The 21554-nt window shown below is 40.1% G+C and overlaps 1 protein-coding gene across 4 annotated transcripts in view; it reads left to right on the top strand.

Moving 5' to 3' along the window:
• ANKRD55 (ankyrin repeat domain 55) overlaps positions 1-21554 on the top strand; it is a 173519-nt gene that overhangs the window by 121317 nt on the left and 30648 nt on the right. For all 4 annotated transcript variants that reach the window (XM_027041782.2, XM_015072562.3, XM_027041775.2 and 1 more), the window contains 3 exons: positions 284-393; positions 9919-9979; positions 21252-21380. In XM_027041782.2, coding sequence (XP_026897583.1) covers positions 284-393; positions 9919-9979; positions 21252-21380 — 300 coding nt within the window. The remainder of the gene's footprint in view (positions 1-283; positions 394-9918; positions 9980-21251; positions 21381-21554) is intronic.

Here is a 21554-nt window from a genome sequence, read left to right as displayed (position 1 = left end):
GGAATATCAGCAAGTAAGAAATGGGGAATGGGAGACAGAAGAGAGAGTCTAGGAATCCATCTATACCCGACAGGGTAAAGGTCCTCCAGAATACTCAGGAACCCATATGTCAAGGTCTGCAGCTTTCCGCTGAAGTTGAGGTTGTAATCCTTAACCACTTCAAATCAAACAAAACATATTTATAGCCACACCAAAGAAAAAAGAGAAAGAAAACTGGAGAGAGTTTGTTGGTCTGTTATACCAGGCTGTGTTATATAATGACACAGTTGCTCTTATATTTCAGGGTTGGCTAGAAGGTTGTGTGAGTCTGCTCAGGAATGGTGCCAAGCACAATATCCCGGATAAAAATGGCCGTCTGCCACTGCATGCTGCCACTGCTGAGCCCGATGTGAGGTAAGTAGCCAGGTTCACACAATCCTCACATTTGGAGAGACTTAACTTGGATTAGAAGGTCACCTAATTAACCCTCTGAGGTGAATAAAGAAAAAGCCCATCCATTTTTTTTTTACATTGCAGCAGATAGGACCTCATCTCAGTGAATCAAAATATCCTGGAAGAATCTTAAACTCTAATCTCATTCCTCTCCTGTTTAATAAATTAAAAAGAAAAACCCTTTCTCCTACACTCTGATTTAAGAAATGCTATTTTTCATCATCTGAATTCACATATTCATCCATTCAATTAGTCATTTATTGATTCAGTCATTGTCGAGCGCTTATCATGGACCAAGTGCTCCTCTAGGCCCCAGTGGTTGCCAGTAAGCACAACAGCGTCTCTGACCTCACAGAGGTTACATTCTAGTGAAGGAGCTAAGCAGCACTCTAGTAAACAAATAAATAGGGTAATTTTAAAATAAATAGGATAATTTCAAATAGTGGGGAGGAGAGGGGAAGAGCACTGACTGGGCAGAAAGATTAATGTCTCAAGTCAGAGTCACGCCAACATTTATGGGTTGGAAGGAGGCAAGGGACTCAGTAAAGGAGAGAGACAGGGGAACCAGTGGGTTAGAAGGAAAACCAGGCCTGTGAGCTTCTGGGAGCTGTGTGAAGAAATATACACAAATAAGTTGGATGATCAAGAAGGTCACATTTTTGTAAGACAATTGAGCAACAAAGGAAAAAGTTTTGTCCAGACCAAGTGTAGCTTCCCCAATCCTCTGTGTCTAAAAGTCCTTGGTGTCCAATCTTTTGAAAGCCCCTTGGAGCAGCCAATAATAGCATTTCCCAGTGTGGTATCAGCAACATTCTGGGCACTTCCTTAACCTCCCTAGCACAGAACATGCCTCTGACAGGAATTTAGCATTCCCCAGAGCTAGGCACAGGCCAGCACCACAGGGTGTGCCTCAACATCTGGGAGCCTCATCCTCTAGACCCTGAATTCAGAACTAACATGAGGGGCTCTGAGGGGGTTCATGAGACCAAGGCCTCTTCCAGGTTGAGAGGTAACAAGATTTCTTCATTTCATTCTGTTTTACACCAAAAGGGTTTGGGAAATTCCAGAACTATTCCCAACCTAGCATTGCCTCTTATTATCATTGGATTATATCCAGGAATAATAGAAAACTAGGATTTACTCAAAGCCCAACAAAACAAGGAAGTTTACAGAAGAAACAGCAAGCTCAGAGCTAACAATCAATAGACATCATAAAGAGATGACTCCCTTTTGATGAATTGGGATAAAGAAAGAATGACTTTTCTAGACAACCCACAAAAATATTTAGTCACAAAATCATACTGTTATCCCAAGAATAATGTTCCAAATATATGTTTAAAATGTACCTTTAAGACTATTCTACCTTGATTTACTCTACTTGGTTTACCAGCCTCACTGAGTGGTCATTTCAAAATCTGCCTGATTCTGGAAGGTAAATACCGGCTTTTATTATGGTGATTATAACTTTTGTAACAAATGAAACCCAAAGCTTCAGTTTTTTAACACAATAAAAGCTTTGTCCCAGTTAGGTGTTCCTGGATTGGAGGGTGGCTCCCCTCCATATGGTAACTCAGAGACCTAAGTTTCTTCCATCTTGTGGCTTCTTTTTGTTCAGTCTGGGGATGGGGAAAGAGTAGTATGAAGAAGTCTCCCCACCTTATTTCTTTAAAATCTCAGCTTTTGATTCAATTCACTTCTGCTCACATTCTTTTAATAAGGACTAGTCATTTACCACACTGGTCATGTACCACCTTGTGTTTAAGGAGTACTTGGGAATATGGAATCCACCTCCCAACCATGACTCCAACCTAAGAAAAGGGTTCATGAATTTTGCTGAAAAGCTGTCTCTGTCATCAGGCCATTGCACCTGAGGGGTGAACTAAGACTTCTCAGTCAAAAGCATGCTTGATGTTAATTTGGCCAATTGATTAGGCTCATCATTTCAAATCACTACAGTGATAAATTAAAAACCAATCCAACTGTATTTCCTCTTCTGTGGACATATTAGTCTATTTCATATTATGCCCAGCAGTGTCCCTAGACTCTCTAGGATCTACATTACATCACTATAACTGAGATAACACAGAGTTGTGGTTTCCCCTTTTCTTGAAATTATACCTAGTGACCCAGCCACCACCTTCAGAAAAGCTAAAGCCAGAAAAATAAACATCCTTCTGTGTCCTGATGATATGGTTTTATTGTCCTAAATGGACATTTAGCTGATTCTGGAAGATAAAATCCTCCTTTATTTATGATAATACTAGCTGTGGCAACTAGGAAAACCCAAAGATTAAGATTAACTATTCCAAAACCAAAATCATTTCTGGTAAGTGTTCTCCAAAAATGAATCGTGTGAAACCTTAACAACCCATGTAGCAAAGCAACTGGCTTTGTTACCTAGAGAACATTTAGAAACTAGCTTGCCTTAAAAAATTCCCTATTGCATTACATTGCTTAAAATTAGATATTTTATCATTGGTTTATGAGAAATTTTATGACCATGGCAGTGTTTGATAGCATCTGCATTCAGTGTTTCAAGCAGAAAGTAGCCAAGCGATGTCCTATGGCACAAAAGTTGGCCTTCTATCATCCATTTGTTTATGTATCAGCATGAAGTCATAATTGTTTTCTGAAAAAAAATATATATATATATATAGTTTGGCTTGTGGGTACTTCCTAATCCTACAACCATAATGCAGGAGCGACCTTCCATTAGGCCATGCAAACCTGTTTGCTTAATTTTCCTAAGTGGACACAACTGTAAGCCGATTTGGCCAACCACTGAAGCCTATAGGTCTGCATTTACAATGATAAGGAAAAGAAAGACAAATAGCACTGATTATTTACCATGTTCTGAGCAAAGTTCTGAGTGCTTTCCATGTACTATCTCATCTAATCTTGACCACACCTTTATGTGATAGGTAATATTTCTCTCCCCATTTTATGGATAAGAAAGCTGAGGCACTAAGAAGATAATTAATTGCCTAGTGCATGTGCGAGGCTAAGTAACCTGCCCGTGTGCCTACTCTGTTCCTAGGATCCACTACTGTGGACCCTGTAGGATGTACTTTAATGGCCACAGTCTGTCATTAAGCCCTACCCTAGGAAGCTTTACAAAACTCCTTATTGTTTCATTGTCAGGAAATACTTTGTTATAGCATCTAAAAAATGAGAAACCACACACAAAAAAATTCTACTAAAGGAAGAATTGCTGTGTTTCTCCTGATAAATTATTTATTTTTACTCTGTGGACCCTGTGACCTATGATTTCTCTCTGTATGTTTAAAAAACCCAAACCCCAGTTTGTGTCCCACCTCTGGCACACGTGTAGGACCATAACTGCATCTTATTTACCCTGCCCTTATTTTCTCTTGGACTAGTTTCTTCACTTGTAATCTTGTTTTACTATATGTATCTAAAAACCACCTAATATCCCTTTTGGATTGAGGTAAAGGATGGTCAGGACTGCCAGCTCTGGAGTCAGACTGACCAGGTTTGAATCTGGTCCATCTCTTAGTAACCATATTATCTTGGACAAAGTTAACTTGTCAAGACTCAGCTAGCTTTCTTTCCTAGAAAGTAGGAATAATACAGTATTTATTTCATGGTAAATCGGCAGAAATAAATGAGAAAATATGTAAAAAAACACTGACCACTGTCCATTGTCAGTGTTCGGTAAGTATTGATGATGGTGATGACGGGGTGATAATCACAATAGGAGATAGACAGAAATAAAGAAATACCATAGATCAGTGCTAAAGAATGAATCCCTGCTGCTGCCACCCCACCAGCTCTCACTCCAGCCTTCTTCACCTTAGCACACACAGGTCCACAAAACATATGTTCACATACAGGTGTGTGGGGGTGGAAGAATTTCTTCCATCCTTCAAGATCCTTCTAACTGGACTAAGAATCAAACTGACATGAGACAGATTAACAGAAAAAAAAATCAAATTTAGTAGCCTATGTACAGGGAATCCACACAGACATGGAAATTCCAAAGACAGGCAACTGACTAAGGGAATATAGAAGAGCTAAGGAGAGGTGTTGGGGTCTGAGGATACAAAGGGGAGAATTCCATTAGGAGGAAGTTAAGAGGAAATGTTTGGAAAACAAAGATTGCCCTATTAGGCAGGTAAGTTTGTTAAGTGAAAGGGAATCTCTATTAATAGCTCTCTTTCTGGTACAGGCAAGCAATTGAGGGGGAGCTAAAGAGTGTTCTCTGAATCTACTGGCTTTTTTTTTTTTAATTTTTTTTTTTAATGTTTATGTTTGAGAGAGACAGAGCATGAACAGGGGAGGGGCAGAGAGAGAGAGACAGGATCTGAAGCAGGCTCAGATGTGGGGCTCAAACCCACAAATATTGAGATAATGACCTGAGCTGAAGTTAGATGCTTAACCAAATGAGACACCCAGGCGCCCCTGAATCAACTGGGTTTTGATTGCTTTTAACTCAAAGTAATGTCCGTGCCAAAGTGGCCCATCTTAGGGTGGCCTGCCCTTGGCCCCTATAAGAGCATTACTAGGCTTTAGAATCCAATGAGCATCAAATTCAACCATTCAGCTTCCCTTAAACTCCCTTCCTTACCTTTGTTAGTGTACATTCATCTCTATTTGTCCCCTAATCCTAAACATATATATGGGCCACATTATGTCCTTGTACTCAGGTATTCATATTCACTTTAAAATCTACTAATACTTAGATTTCCAAATCTAAGCATGCTCCTTCCACTCAGTGCTCAACTAGAGGTTATTTAGAATGAAGCCTCAAATTGTAGCTGCTTGTAAACAAGCCAAGGGGACACCTCAATTAGCCCTCCAGCAAGGTTCTGTGATGCAAACAACTCATGAACAAACCAGCCAGTTCCAGTATACAGCCTTAGCTAAGCTGCAGCTCAGTGGGGATTTAAGCTGATGCAAGAATAAGGGATTTATAATCATGAACACGATAGCAAGTTGGATGGACAAAAGCAAAGAAACGCAGGTTTCATCTCACGAGTCCCTTTCCTGCTTTGAACCCTGAGCTTCTCAGCAGGTCCAAGTTTTCTCCCTTTCAGCTCCCTAGGGCTTTTCTTGCTTCTAGGACATTCAGAGGGCGCCAGTGTGAAAGAGGGGGCATGATCATTAAGAGGAAGCTCCAAAGAGAAAGGAGTTGTGTTTGTACAACGCTACACATGCAAGCATTGGAAGGCAAACAGCGATTTCCTCTGAAAGCAGCCACAGGGCTCTCTGGAGGTCTTTTTCATGGTCTCCATGGTTACTGGCAGATTCTTTTTTTTTTCCCTGCCAGAGTGCCAGCAGCTCTGCCTCTTTTCATGACTCTTGATGACAGATAGAGGGAGGAAGGAAATTATTTCTTTGGGGTCCTGTTCTCGCATTACCAGGTGATGCATTCTAACCTGTGGGGGGATGATATACTTCAGGATACTCTCACATCAGCAGCTTCAGGAACAGGAGGGCAGACAGGTGGCTTAGGGACCCTTTTCCCCAACCATCACTGTGCTGGACAGATTCAGAGCTGTGAGTCCAAGGGGTCAGCAAAATAAAGCCCACAGAAACAAGGTACCCCCCAGTATACATCTAGCTGATCTCTCCCTGATCTTTGAGATCAGGGGATCCCAAAATATAAAGAGCAAGAGCTTTTTAAAAACTTTATGAAATTATACAGAATATTCATTGGCATGTAAAGTCATTCTAAGTGTTTCATGTGCACTGAGTCATTTAAAATCACAACAGATCTTTAAGAAGGAGGTGTTAATATCATTTCTATTTCACAGATAAGAAAATATGGGTACTGAGAGTTTTATAGCCTGTGTAGGGTTACTGGCTGGTTGGTAATGGAGCAGGGATTCTAATGGAGGCAGTCTGGCCCCAGCACCTGTTTTCTTACCACTCATCATGCTGCCTAACTGAGAATGTTCCTGCTGGGCCTCTGTGCCTGGTATCCTGCTACCTGGGATAAGGTGGGCTTTGTGTGGCTTCTTAGAGAGCTGAGAACAGGACAGAGCTGGTGCTAATAAGAGACTGGGCTGGGGATCTTGGGAGGAATACTTCTAAGCTACCTTAGCACAGAACGAGGGCTCTGAGAAAACAAAACTAAGGGGTCTTCAAATCCTCTGGTAATTAAGACAGATGTGAGACAAGCACCTGGCAGATTCCCCTGTACCATGGAACAGCATGGAAGCCCCAGGCTTGAAACCAAACACCTGCTCTCTAGTCCAGTCTTAATTACCACCAAGGCAATGTATGATGGCCCTGAGAGCAAGATCGTTTGCTCTCACAAAGGGAGAGAGAGAGAGAGAGAGAGAGAGAATACTTATCTATAAATTTGTTTCCATCTTTGGAGATTATTGAATCTGAGACACTTAGGAATCAAATGGAATCAAGCAATATAGGTTGGCATGTATCAATCAGGGTCACAATAAGGAGGTCACAGAATATTAAAAGGTAACTGAACAAAGTTTAATGGAAGACTATTTAAAATTAACTAGCAAGAGATGGTGACATAATTCCCCACCTCCACTTTCCCCAAAAAAGCAGGAAAGTATTCCACCACTAGGCCAAAAGGATCAAGGAATGGAGCTGTTACTGGAACCTCTTCAGGGTTCTGGCTGTAGAAGAGGACCCACTAGGCAGGAGCTGTGGCCTTTGGTAAGGGGGAAAAGTCATTGACAGAAAGGGAAGTGGCTTCTCTCCTTTCTCCTGCCAGTTTTCCTGGCCAAACCCAGAAAGCAGTCAGAGGGCAAAGGAAGTTGGATGATAAAGTTATTGCAGGTCAACCTCAGAGCAGGACATTGCAGGGCAGCAAATGGATTTGAGGGGCAAATGGAAAAATATCCAGAGACAGGATTCATCCCATGACCTTTGGAATACCCCCACCACCAGGATGTGACAGGAGGTCATGCTCTCCCCTCCCTCATTCCCATCAAGTCAAAGCCTGACTTCCTTCAGTGTGATCACTGCTCTGGAGCAGTCCCAGAAGATCCTGTCTGGCTATGTATGATCTCAGTCTCCTTAGGGTTGGCCGAGGATAACCAGATTGGACCACAGCTGACCTCTTGCCTTTCTTTCCCACTCTCTCCCCACAACTCAGACCAAATGAACCCTAGAGACTAAGCAATGGCCAGTAAAGAGAAAAGAAAGTCACCAGTTGCCCTCCAGCCTTCTAAAGCAATTACAAGGGGAAAATCCAGTAGTGAAATATAGTTACAAAGATAAAAAGTGTTATCCAAAAATGCAATTATTATAGCCTCTTCCCACTAGGTGGAGAAATTTTAGAATTCAGAAAGCTTGCATTCAGTGCCACTGTTCTTTTAAAGTCTGTGTACTAGGAGCTTTATACCTACTATGTTATTCAGTCTTTACACCACCACTGTTATTATCCCGATTATAAACGTGAGGATACAGAAGCTCAGAGAGGTCATGCAGCAGGGAGGGCAGAATTAAATCACAGCATTATCCTGGCTCCCCAAAAGAGGTAAGACTAGATTTAAACCTTAGGCTTCCTGGCTATTTCATCTCCACAGCAAATAACCAGAAATGCATCCCTATTTAAGCTCTCTCTGTGTTACATTTACCACTAATGCAACATGATCAGTCCCACTTTCTTTTATTCGATTGTAGGTAGCAATTTAAGACTCAAGACTAAATGTCATCTAAAATAAAAGACAATGAAAATCTGACTGGGGAAAAGGCTAAACCATTTGATTTTTTTCAAGTAATTCTTCCAAAAATAGTTTCTGAATTTCCTTCAGAAATTGTCTGAATTATCTGAATGGTCTCCCCATAGACAATCCTTTATCATCTTCATGACTGTATTAGTTTGCTAGGGCTGCTGTAACAAAATACCCACATAATGGATGGCTTAAGCAACAGAAATTTATTTTTTCGAATTTCTGAAGGGTAGAAGTTCACAAGCAAGGTGGCAGCAGGTGGTTTCTTCTGAGGCTTCTGTCCTTGGTTGGCAGATGGCCAGCCACTTGCTGCCTTTTTACGTGGTCTCTCCTCTGCAATCCATGCTGCTGGTGGGCCCTAATCTCTTCTGAGAACATCAGTCAGATTGGATTAGGACCTGGCCTAATGGCTTCATTTTAACTTAATTACCTCTTTAAAGGCTCAATCTCCAAATATAGTCACGTTCTGAGGAACTGGAGGTTAGAACCGAATGAATTTGCGGGCAGGAGGAACACAGTCAGTTCACAGCAATGAGTATCAATTGGTTAATTTATTCAGTACCTGTCTCAGTGGTTTTCAGACCTGTTTGCCAGAATTTCCCGAGCAACCCTTTTAAACTGTGAAAGCTGAGCTTCTCTCCAGACCTACGAAGTCAGAAATACTGAATACAGAATCCAGGTATTTGTGGTTTTAAAAAATTTCCCCTGGGGATTCTGAGATTTGAGCCAGGGTTTAAAACTTCTAGCGTTAAGTGTTCTAGAAATAACACTTGCTGTGTTCCAGTCATGCTATAAGTGCTGTATGCATTAACTCATTTAACCTCACACTGAGCTGTAAGGTAGGCACTTTTTTTACCCCCATTTTATAGATGAGGAAGCTTAGGCACAGAGAGGTTGTTACTTGCCTTCAGTCATAAAGCTGGCGAGCAGCTGGGCTGGGATGTGAACCCAGGTGGTCTGGCTCCAGATTCTGGGTCCCTACCAACTACAATCAACTGCTTCTCTCCCACAATGTAGACCTCAGTCAACCAAGTGTGGGACCCAAGTGAGACAAAAACTTGAGCTTGAGAATCACTGATAGTTTTTTCACACTGATTACTGTCATTTCATGCCTAGACATTTGCATGTTTTCAAAAAAATAAGCAAAGTCGTAAATGCTGTCTCCTAGCATAATCTATATACACTTACAAGGTGTGACACATGTACCAAGTGGTGAAGCAATTTGAAACCACTGCATGTTCATGTAAAAGAATGAAGAATAAGTGCTAGAGGAATTTAGTTCTTTTTTTTTTTTTTTAACGTTTACTCATTTTTGAGAGATAGAGACTGTGTGAGTGGGGGAGTGGCAGAGAGAGAGGGAAACACAGAATCTGAAGCAGGCTCCAGGCTCCGAGCTGTCAGCACAGGGCCCGACGCGGGGCTCAAACCCACAAACTGTGAGATCATGACCTGAGCCGAAGGCAGACTGAGCCACCCAGGCACCCCTAGAGGAATTTAGTTCTTAAAGTGCACACATAAGAACACAGGTCTGGTGAAGAAGATGAGCCTACAGATTCACTTTCTCCATTCCCTTTGTCCCTGTCCCCATCTCCAGAGCACCAAGATGGAGAGGAGGTGGGACGAGAAGAGACAGAGGAATCCCCTCAGGTGCCTTATTACCAATCACACTGTCTTCTTTTCTATGGATCTTTCCCCCTCGATAAACAGAAAGGGCTCATCTTCACTTGGAGGCCTTCGGTGGACTGTACTTATAATGTTATGTTCTCATACACATTCTGTTCTTTTGAGCCTCTTCTTCCATTTTTCTTCACAGGCTCCTAACAGTGTTGGTGCAACAGTCAAATCTCAGCGAGATTAATCACCAGGACAATGAGGTGAGCCTTCTTTAAACATCTCAAGGAACAGTTGGCCATTGTGCATTTTAGGACGGCAGGAAGGGCTTTTCTGAACCAGTGCTTCCTATCATAAAGGTCAAGGAGGGGATGGAGCACATTTTGGGGATCCTACCCTGAGGGGGTAGCCTGTGTCTTTACTATTAACCCTCAAGCAGAAATTTATCCCCACCATGGGTATGGGTATCTTCTACTAGGGAAGAATTTCTTGCATTAAGTACTTAAGCTTTTATCATACCACTGAAATTTTGTAATTTCCCTCTGGACATTGAGAAATAAATATTGCTCTTTCCTGTCTTCTTGAGTCCCAGAAACTTCAATGGCAAGCTGTGGCTGCCAGTTTACTCTCTTGGAGTGAAAGATGACAGATAGATGATAATTCCAGGCTCTGGAGGCCACATTATTAATGCCGGTGATCACAATTGCTGTTTCCTTTATGTTGCAGAGACAGTATAAGGCTTCCAAGAAGACAGTATAGCACTCTCAAGCAAAATTCCTGCTGGAGTGTTATCAGATACCAGGCAGAGCTGCCCCAGAGTAGCTTAGGATCTTATTCTAACTGCTTAAATCTTTGAAAAAGCAGGACTGATTTTTCATTACCCAGCCTGTTTTCTTTAACAAGCTTCTTTAAACTGATTTAAATACCTGGTTTCCATTTTATTTTTCTTTAATATAATATGTGCTTGGTTTGGCTGTGCTTTACTAAGAATGTCTGATAACTTTAAGAAAGTCTGATAGCATTGAAAGTGCATATGCCTCCAAATACCAAATTACACTGTTTTCAAGGAAGCCAGGTGGCCAGCAACAACAGTGTGGGAGGAAGTGCCCTAACAGAGGCTGGGCCCCTTGTCTTTCTTGAACTTTCTGATTACAGGCTTCTTCCCTGCTGGGTTGGCATTAATGACCACACCAGAAAGCCCCTGCTTCACAGCCTAGTTCTGAGTTTGGACACCACCCTGACTCAGTGGTCACACGCCACTTTTACCCTCCGTGTCTTTAGGGGTTTAAAGCAAAATCCTAAGAGAGGATTTCATTGTTTTAAACTTCTGCTTTAAAAATGAGAACCAGAGATGAGAAAGCACACTTTGATCACTCTGCCTATGGTATGAAAGCAGGGAACTTGAGTGGTGCAGTTTATGTCGGCTGATCTAGAGCTTGGGAAAGTTGATGACCACTTCCCCCACCTCCAGCTCTTACCCTCACTCACCAAAACTGGGGTGCCTTAAAAAGAAGGGAAATTCAGTCATTCATACCCTAAAGTTTAACTCCTCTTATAGACCTCCCCCTCTGTCCAGCCTTCAGCTGAAAGAACATCCTGAAAGAACAGCTGAAAGCAAAGTGTTATTTCTGTACTCTTCCCCACCCTGGGAGGCCCCCTGCCTGGTGGAAACAGTTAAAGTAGACCCAGCTCCTTCTAACAGTGGTAATTGTTATACTTTCTGAATAATGTGTACTAAATATTAAAATGCCTCCAGTTCCTTCTCACACAAAGTGACCTCTCAGAGGAGATTTTTCCCACTGTTACACCAGCGTTGTGACTCAGTGGCTTTTGTGTGCAGGGAGAAGGGACCTCATAAAGGACACTTACATCCAGTGTTGCAGCTTTCTCTTTGGACCATGTCACAGCATGTCTGAAACCTATGTAAGCCAACTGCTAATGCTTGCCTGTGTTTTGTTGCCAGTATGGTCAATCCATATAAATTTATAAGGACTAGAAGCTCTTTAGCACTGGGAAGTAAGGACAGCTGTGAAATGGAAGGAACATTACCTTGGTAGATTTCCTGCATTTGGTTTCTCAGTGTTCTGAACAAGTAGTGTTCCCTCCTTTTTAAGAGTAGTAGCCTACTCTTCCTCTCCCTAAATCACTTTGCCAGTGAGCTCCAAGCATAATCAGTCTCCTTTAGGTTTGAGGGGATAACAAAGTGTAAGTGCACACATACCATATATCTGCTAAATAACAGGAAGGAAAAAAGATGGAAGGCAAAAAAAAAAAAAAATGAGGGAAAAGGTAAGTTAATGCTACTACTGAAGTATTATGGTTTTCTAATACAAGAGGAAAGAGCAAGGCATACCTCTACAGAATCCAAATGAAATTATATTCCAAGAATAACTGTAGGATTAACAAGCTTATCACAATAAATTATTAAAGATTGAAGAATCAATTAGTAGAAATTTAACTTCATTAAGAGATGATTTAGATTATAAACTGAAACTAAAGAACTGAGAGAGGAAGAAAGAAAACCTCTCTCCTATAACTGTTCAAGTAAAACAAAATATGATAGTACTTTATATCAGGGAAGTGATTATCGCCTTAGCGGCTGTCCTGATCTGAGCTCAATGACTTAAAACAGTTTTTTATATTATTAGTTTTTACTTGCATAAGTAATATATGAACACATTTGCTTTTGAAAAATTTAAATATTACAAGTAACGATAGGAAGTCCTTGATTACTTCCACCCTACCATCTTAGCCTCCAGGTAATCTTTCCCAATGTCTTCTATATATTCACAAATGTGGACTGTAACATAAAAAGTATCACACTCTGTATATTGTTCTACAACTTTATTTTCTTTCTTTCTTTTTTTTTAATGTTTATTTATTTTTGAGAGAGAGACAGAGTGTGAGTGGGGTAGGAGCAGAGGGAGAGGGAGACACAGAATCAGAAACAGGCTCCAGGCTCTGAGCTGTCAGCACAGAGCCTGATGCAGGGCTTGAACTGAAGAACCATGAGATCATCACCTGAACTGAAGTCCTACCGACAGGGCCACCCAGGTGCCCCTACAACTTTATTTTCTTCATGTAACAATATCTTAGAGCTCTATCCATGTTGATACATATAGATCTGTCTCTTTCCTTTTAATGGCTTCATGATGTTCCACTCTAGGAAAATACTTCTTTTATTTTACTATTTCCCTATGAATGTATATTTAGGCTGTCTCCAATTTTTCGCCATAAGAAACACTCTTCCAGAGTATTCTTGTACAAGCCTCCTTGAGTATTTTACACAATCATTTCTCTGGGAGAATAATTGTTGGTCACTAGGGTGTACATTTTTATTTTTAATACACATGACTGGTGCTTCTCCAAGATGGCTGTGTCAACATATCGTTCCACCTGCAGTTTAATAGTGTGCTTGTCACGTTTTCTTGTTGTCTTAATTTTCATTTCCATGATAACTAATGAGATTGAGTACTATTTCATAGGTATAATGGTCATTTTTATAACTTCTTTTGTGACTTGCCTGTTTAGATCTTTTGTCCATTCATCTGTTGGTTTACTTTGTCATTTTTTATATGGATTCATAATTTATTTTCTATTCTGAACAGTAATCCTTTGCTGTTGGACTGCAAATAGTTTTTCATAGTCTGTTGCTCATTTTAGAACTGTTGGTTCTAAACAGTTTTCTTTTCTAGTACAGAAATTTTAAAATATGACATAATCAAAGTGATCATTCTTGTTCATTACTGCTTTTGCTTTTGATGTCTTTTTAAAGAAGGCCCTCCCTAACCCCACAAGACATAACTACATTATGCTAACTTTGCGTTTAATTGTTCTGTGCTAATGATCTATTTGTTTTTCATGTTTCATTAACCACAGAGCTTAATTGTAAAGTGACTTATTTAGAAGCTATCCACACTGCAGAGTTTCACACTGTAGGAAAGGTGAAATGGGCCAGATTGTCCTTTGTGCCTTTGTCTTTTTGTACCTCAGAGGAATCTTTGCATAGAGGGAGGCTGTCTAATGTAGTTACCGGGAGCTAACAAGTTGCTAAACTCCTGGAATCTAACCTCTCTTGCTCTCATTTTAGCTTTGACAAGAGCACCCCATTAAAAGGGGCTGTGAACTAATGGCATCTGGGTTAGAACCGAAATGCATTTATCCAGAGAAGGACTGTTTTGCATTGTATTTAGGATACAATGTTGTTGATCCTACATTGCATGCAAATTCGGGTCTAAGTAGATTTTTGTGAGGGGGTCTAACAATCCAAACTTCCATTATAACCATACTCTGAAAAAATAAATCCAAGTTGCAAAAACAGATGTGAACCTTTGGATATAATTCTTAGTCCTAAATTCACTTACAGCTTTCCTAAGGCATAATCATAAGCAGAAACTGTGCATTATAATGGCAAAATAAAACAAAAACAAAAACAAAAACGAAACAGTGCCTGACTCTAGAAATCACTTTACTTTACAGTTAGCAAAAGGTAAAATAATAAAGTAAATTTTTTAAATGCTCTAGAATTTTTATTCTGAAAATGACCTGCTTATAAAAATAAGAGTAGAGTCACTGCTGCTTACAAACCCTCACTTGCCCCTTCCCCATAAGAGTCTAAAGGCAGGCCATGTCTTTTTTATTTTTGGATCCCTAGATCTAGCTCAGTAACTTGTACATAGTAGAGCCCCAACCCCAAATATATATTTATGTGTAGATGTATGTATATATTACAGATAGAGAATTATTCACTTTAAGGGAAAGTCATATTTTATTTTATTGGCCCTTTCTCTTTGTTTTGTTGACCCAACTTGGTTACCAATTTTATTTACCACACTTAACTCTCCAGGTGACTTTTAATTATTTCCAAAATCTACTCTCAGAAAAATAAGATTTTATTTCATTTAGGATCTTCAAAAAATGTACTCTAGACTCTAGGCCAGGAGTCCTTGTTCATGTGTGCCGGTGTGCTGGTGAAGCCTATGGGTCCCTCCTCAGAAAAATGTTTGAAATTATATAAAATAAAATAAGAGGATTACAAAAGAAACCAATTATATTGAAAAAGTTGCCAAAATATTATAAAGATCAAATTTGTAACGGTAATATGTAAGCTTGCTTGTTAATGCATTTATTAAGATTTAGTGGTAGGACCAATAACTACTGTACTAGGGATACATACAAAACATATTTTGAGATATCTGCACTAACTAATGCAATACAAAAGTATCTGTGATTTGTATTTTTGGCCAAGTCACAGGTATTGTGTTAACAGTACTGTGGCTTGTTGCCTATATTCATATTTAAATAAGATGGTGAATTTCAATTTGAAGTTAATGCCAGTAAAGATGTAATTTATTTCTCTGATCTAAGCCTGATTCCTATCCATGGATAGAACCCCTGTTATGGTGGTAATTCCAAAAAAAAAAAAAAATCTCCCAAAAACATTTTGATCAACAAGTGGAATAATTATAGGCCTCCCAAGGTGATCTGCTTAGAATGGGAAAATGGTCATTTTATTTGCTGAAAAATATTTAAGTACCTACCTTGTCTCATATAGGCTTGATTCCTGCTCTAATAGGTCACAATTTAGTGCAGAATGCAGATGCTCTGTTTATTTGAAAAAATAAATATAACAACTTAGGTCTCTGTTCTCAAGGCTTTGTTTTGTTTTGCTTTTGAAAAATTTTTTTAATGTTTAATTTTGGAGACAGAGTGCAAGCAGGGGAGGGGCAGAGAGGAAGACACAGAATCTGAAGCAGGCTCCAGGCTCTGAGCTGTCAGCACAGAGCCCAATATGGGGCTCGAACCCACAAAGCACAAGATCATGACCTTGGCTGAAGTCGGAAGCCCAACCGACTGAGCCACCCAGGCACCCCTAAAGGCTTTGTTTTATAAGTTTGCTCTTCTTGGAATTTGCTCTTTATTTCCATGACTTAAATTAATCTATGTTGCTTCTCTTGTGTTAATGCCTCATTTAAATTATAAAAACTTCCATCCTGAAGGTTTTTGTATTTTTATTGGAAACATTTTGTCATTATTAAAGGGAAAAAGTGACTGTTTTTGAAGAATATCACTAGTAGCCATTCCTACTGTCCTGAAACCCAACATCTAATTATTTTTAGTTATCAGTTATAATCTGTGGCTATTATGATGTGCACTACTTATCCAGATTAGAAAGTTCTAGAGGCACCTTGGTGGCTCAGTGGGTTACTTGTCTGACTTTGGCTCAGGTAACCATCTCACAGTTTTGAGTTTGAGCCCAGCATTGGGCTCTGTGCTGACAGCTTGGAGCCTGAATCCTGCCTCAGATTCTGTGTCTCCTTCTCTCTCTGCACCTCCCCCCCGACTCATGCTCTCTCTCTCAAAAATAAATAAACCTTTAAAAAATTTTAAAAAAAAAGAAAACTCTAAAACAAAGACAATGAAATAATTTACTAATCTTTGTGAACTATAATTATAAAATGTTTTCAAAATAAAAATTGAAGAAAATGACTTTCATTCCTGTACTTACAACCATCTATTTTTTTTTAATCTTTTAAAGTACACAAAAGTTATTGTTGTCTCCTATAGACAAAAAGTAGGAATGATTGATGCATTTATTCCTATTTTTTTGTCTACAGGAAACAACTTTTGTGAGGAGTAGTCATATGTGATTGGGAAATTAATAGTACGTGAATTTTAAAATGTCACCCCGAGCCAAGCTGGACTTCTGTGAAATTCTAGATCCTTTGGGAGATCTAGATCCCCTGAAGGATCTAGAATTGTTTGGCTGACTCCTCAGCACTTGCTATAATTTTACCCCCCCCGGGGCACCAAGATGAGGGATATGGCAAGCACCGGGTCACATCACACATTTCTCTCTGTGCCTTTCAATGTCTGCTAGAGTCAGTCTAAAGGTGCAATCCTGAGCACTTAATCAGATTTCTGGTTCAGAAAACACAGAAGTTATGGTGGTTTTGGAAAAAAAAAAAAAAGAAAAAAGTTCTGAGACACTGTTAGGACTTGTAAGCCCTTAAATAAAATTTCAGTGATACAGGCTCAAGGCACAGAATTACTCATCTTCATAACAGCACTGCTCCAAAGCAACCCTGCTACCATCCAACAGTTAGGACATTCATTCAATCCTATCAGCAGTCTCAGAATGGATTCTAAGCCAACTAAAACTTAACATTTCCCTTCAAAGCATTCTGGAGAGCTGTGCTCATGACTGAATATGAGTTACTTTTCAGCCATTGAGCCAAGACTTTCTGTTTTCCAAGAAAGTGGGGTTCTCCTGTCGCCAGGGCCATCTGGGCATTTGTTGCAACATGTCTACAAGTGACTCCTAGCTTTTCAGCTCCTAGATGCTTCCAAGGCCCCATTGAGTCCTCAGTGAAATTCCAGAAAGCAGCTGGTAGAAAAGGTCTCCATAGTTTGGACACAAATGGCTGGCTTGCATTCAACAGACCCTGGTGTTTTATGCTTTCCATGAGTCCAAGGGAGCCTTGATAACCAGTAATCCACTAATTCTTCCTGTGGATATTTCTTGAACACTTACTGTGTGCTTGGTGCTATGGGCATACCACATCAAATAAGCCACGGCCTCTGCCTTTAAGTGCATTACAGCTGAACCATGACCTGTCACCACTCAGTGCGGACACCAACCTCTGAGACTGAAGTCAACCCCTTAAATGGCCACCAGTCTTAACATAACACAACTCTGATGCCTGCTGGCTCAACAGAAGCTGGAGGAAAGAGAAGGAGGCAGTTGTAAGAAAAAAGTATACTTTCCTAAACGAAGTATGTTGTGCAATACCAGTGGCTGCACTGAAGCTGATTTTGAAAGTTTTGGTTTTCTTATTACTATGAGAGGATTTACTTTTATTTCTCATTAGCCCAGTTGAAAAAAAATAGCAACAGAAAAGTTCCCTTGACTTAACTGAATGTTATATACTGTGATATAAACAGTGTGTGTGTGTGTGTGTGTGTGTGTGTGTGTGTAATTGTTATTTCAAGAAGGAATGGAATGATTAAAGTCTTGATTTAGAGTCATTCAGATGATCACCAAATTCTAGGGTGGGGGAAGGGAGTGGGAGAAAATACATAGTTCAATACCTTACAAAAATAAATACTTGCCAGCTGTGTATTTAATAAGAGCCTAGGGGCAATGCCAAATGAAACAAATAATATAGGATGGCAACATGTACTCTAATGAAAACCACCATTCCAGAAAATTAGAAGACCCTGAATGGTGTTAAAATCACAAAGAAAAGAATTTCCAGCATTTGACCTCATTTCCAAAATGAAAGCCTGCCTGCATGATGTGTGTAAAGAATGTTATTCTGCAGTGTTGGAGAGACCTGGATTTGAATCCCAACTATGGCATGTGCCCATGGCCTTAGGCAAATTACTTAACCGGTGTTTTGGGTTCCTCAAATGTAAAATGGGCCTAAAAATACCTACCTCTTAGGATTATATATGTATATAAATATTCAATGAGGTAATATATATATACATTTCTTGACAGGAAGTAGGTATATAAAAAATGGTAATGCTCCTCCCCACCCCATTCACTCTACCAAAACATGCAGAAGTTGGGCTTTTAAGGGTTTTTTGGCAGGGGGGTGGTGTTGTTTTAAGGAAATAACTCTTGAAGCTTAGCAGTTCTGTTTAGGAGATAATGATTAGCAGTGCATGATCACAATTTAATTCATAACCACATTTCACACAGAGTTCTTATATACACACAGTGATTGCCATCTACCTTTTGGAAAACTCATCAAAAATTCTACCAGGTTTCAGTCGAAGAGTTAGTAACAATGACCATATCAGAAAAGTTCATTTTCTGTAAAGGAGAAGTGTTTTGCCTTTTTAAAAATGTATATAATTTTTAAAAGCAAAGCTAGATATTACAAAAGCAAAAAATTCAATCAAGGACCGTTAAGATATCCATTTTAAGTAACTACTGACTACTTACGATCTACACTGTTCCTGACACTGTTCTAAGCTCCAGGTATTGAGACATTGGATAAGGACCTACCCTAATGAAGTTTACACTCGAGTGACTTAAAATTTCCTTTGATGTCTTTTAACACTGGATACTGATAGCCCTTCATGATGAAGCCAATGACTCTGAAGCAAAAAGGAATCAGCACTGGGAAGGGGAAATCCATGCATAATAAGAATAATCTGATTCCCTTGAGTCCAGATTTCTAGTTCCAGTGGGTCAATTTTATAATGAAGAGGGCTTTTTGAAATGCATTGAGTTATTCTAAATCCCAAGCAAATATTCAGCTGTCAGAATAATAACAAGAAGTTCCACTGCTTTAGTATCAGCATTCTTTTCCATATGGAACCAATTTCTTAAAATATCCTCAAGAATATACCGGGAGACTCACTTGTATGTCACCTATAGCTTGAAAGCAAACTGTAATATAATGATTTAGAATTTTCAACCTGGTCAAGGAGATTAACATTCTTTTTTTTTAATTTTTTTTAACTTTTATTCATTTTTGAGAGACAGAGCATGAGCAGAGAAGGGGCAGAGAGAGGGAGGCACAGAATCTGAAGCAGGCTCCAGCCTCTGAGCGGTCAGAACAAAGCCCGACACGGGGCTCGAACTCATGAACTGTGAGATCATGACCTGAGCCAAAGTCAGACGCTCAACCAACTGAGCCACCCAGGTGCCCCAAGGGGATTAACATTCTAATCCCAGCTCCCCACAAACCTCAAACCCTAGATTCAGTTCCGTGTTCATTCACAGACTTGGGAACTTCTCTAGAGCTGGGCTTCCTCTTCTATAAAATGAGGAGGACAGTGGTACCTGTTAACGTTGGTCAACTGCTATAGCAATTAACTCAAAAATTCAGTGGCCTAATACAGTAAAATCTTACTTCTTTTTTTTTTTTAAGTTTACTTATTTATTTTGAGAGGGAGAGAGAGAGAGAATGAGTGGACGGGCAGAGAGAGAGGGGAACAGAGGATACGAAGCATGCTCTGTGCTGACAGCAGAGAGGCCCTACCTGGGGCTCATGTGAGATCATGACCTGAGCCGAAGATGGGCGCTTAACCAACTGAGCCACTCAGTTGCCACAAAAGCTTATTTATTTAGAATCATAGTCCAATACTGGTCAACAAGGTAGGCTTATTCCCCCTCAACAGTCAGGGTCCTGGGCTTCATAATTAAATGTGGTTCTAGCATCTTCTTTAGCCTTGTCCTCTGCATTTGTTGAATGAGGAAAGAGAGAAGGTATGGAAGACCACGTGGGTTTTGTTTTCTATGCAGGCCACCCCTTTTGTCCACATTGCAATGATTAGGACTCAGTCTTATGGCCATATCCATCTGCTGGAAGGCTGGGGAATGTACCCAGTGTGGTGGCTTGGAGGGAGAGGAAATAGAGTTTGGTGAACACATAGCAGATTTCCCCATAGTACTTAGTTCAGAATGTTGTTTGGAGAATTAAGTGAAATAATATACATAAGAATTCATAAAGGTCTTTGGATCAATAAATATTAGACTCATATCTTTATTTATCTGCAGAGATGACTATAAAAAGAACTTTAAAGATGCCCATACCCTTTATCTCCTTTACCAGTCATCTTAATCTAGAGTCATTTTAGATATATTTTGTGTAATTGAGAGGTGTGGGGAAGGAGAAGAGGCCATCTTTTCACAGTACACTCCCAAATAATACTGGTTCCTCTTGGTTACCATTTCCAAGCATAAGCTCATTTTGTTATTAAATGATGACTAAAGTGTGTGACCTTAAACTCTAAAAGAAGTTGGGATTCACCATATAGGTTCATCCAAGCTACCACAGAGTGGTTTCTTCTAAACAATGTAGGTCAGATCATGTCAACATTGGTTTAAAACCCTTCAGTGTCTTTGCAGTGACTTTAGAATAAACTGTGAATGCTTTATTCAGAGTTGGTATCCCCAACCCATATTCCCAGGATCAGCCTTGCCTCCCTCTCCAGACTCATCTCACATGGATATCTCTCCCACTCCATTCCTTCTTTTATTCAACAGCTATTTATCTAGTCTCTGTTGTAGCCACTGGAGATATTGCAGTAAAATTCCTTGTGGTGGGATATGGCAGGTTAGCGTGACCCCAGTTACAAGTGGTTGCCTCTGTGGCTTGGTGCTTGCTGTTCTGTTTTCCCCAGCCTAGCTCATAGAGGCCCATGTAGAATAGTCACTAACTCCACAATTACTCTCTCACAGTACCCCATTTGCAGTCTTGATAGCATTGCACAATCTGGAAAATCCTTTTGCTCATTTGCATTTGTTGTCTGTCTTCCTCTACCACACTGCAATTCCCATGAGGGCAAGGATCTTCTTTATCTAATTCACTACAGTATCTTCAACACTTATTTTCCTGGCAAAAAGCAGAAACTCAGTAAATATCTGTTGATTGAATGGCTTAAGGAATGAATGAACTGACAGGCAGCAACCAACTTATGTGGTGATGGCCCTTGGCCTGAGGAGACAATGTGAGTTACATTTTCCTTCCTGATAGCCTCTGCTCACCTCTCCCCTTTCTGACTGTGGTTTTATAGGGAATGACACCACTTCACTGGGCAGCTTTCCACAACCGGCCTCAACACACCCAAATGCTGCTGAAGAAAGGAGCAGACCCTACTCTTGTGGATAAAGACTTTAAAACAGCTTTGCACTGGGCAGTCCAGGTGAGAAATTGGCCAGCAAACTTGTCTAAAGTTTAGATGGTGTGAAGCAATGTTAACAGTTCTCTGAGTATGTCAGAACTGAAAGATGGAATTATCAAAGGTGCAGCCACTGCAGTGATATGGAGGTTATTAGTGTGCTAGAGCAAGTAAGATTCTCTGCACTCCTCCCATCCC

The sequence above is a fragment of the Acinonyx jubatus genome, chromosome A1, assembly GCF_027475565.1.
Source record: "Acinonyx jubatus isolate Ajub_Pintada_27869175 chromosome A1, VMU_Ajub_asm_v1.0, whole genome shotgun sequence".
In the NCBI taxonomy this organism is placed as follows: domain Eukaryota; kingdom Metazoa; phylum Chordata; class Mammalia; order Carnivora; family Felidae; genus Acinonyx; species Acinonyx jubatus.
This window is presented reverse-complemented; position numbering and strand designations above follow the sequence as displayed.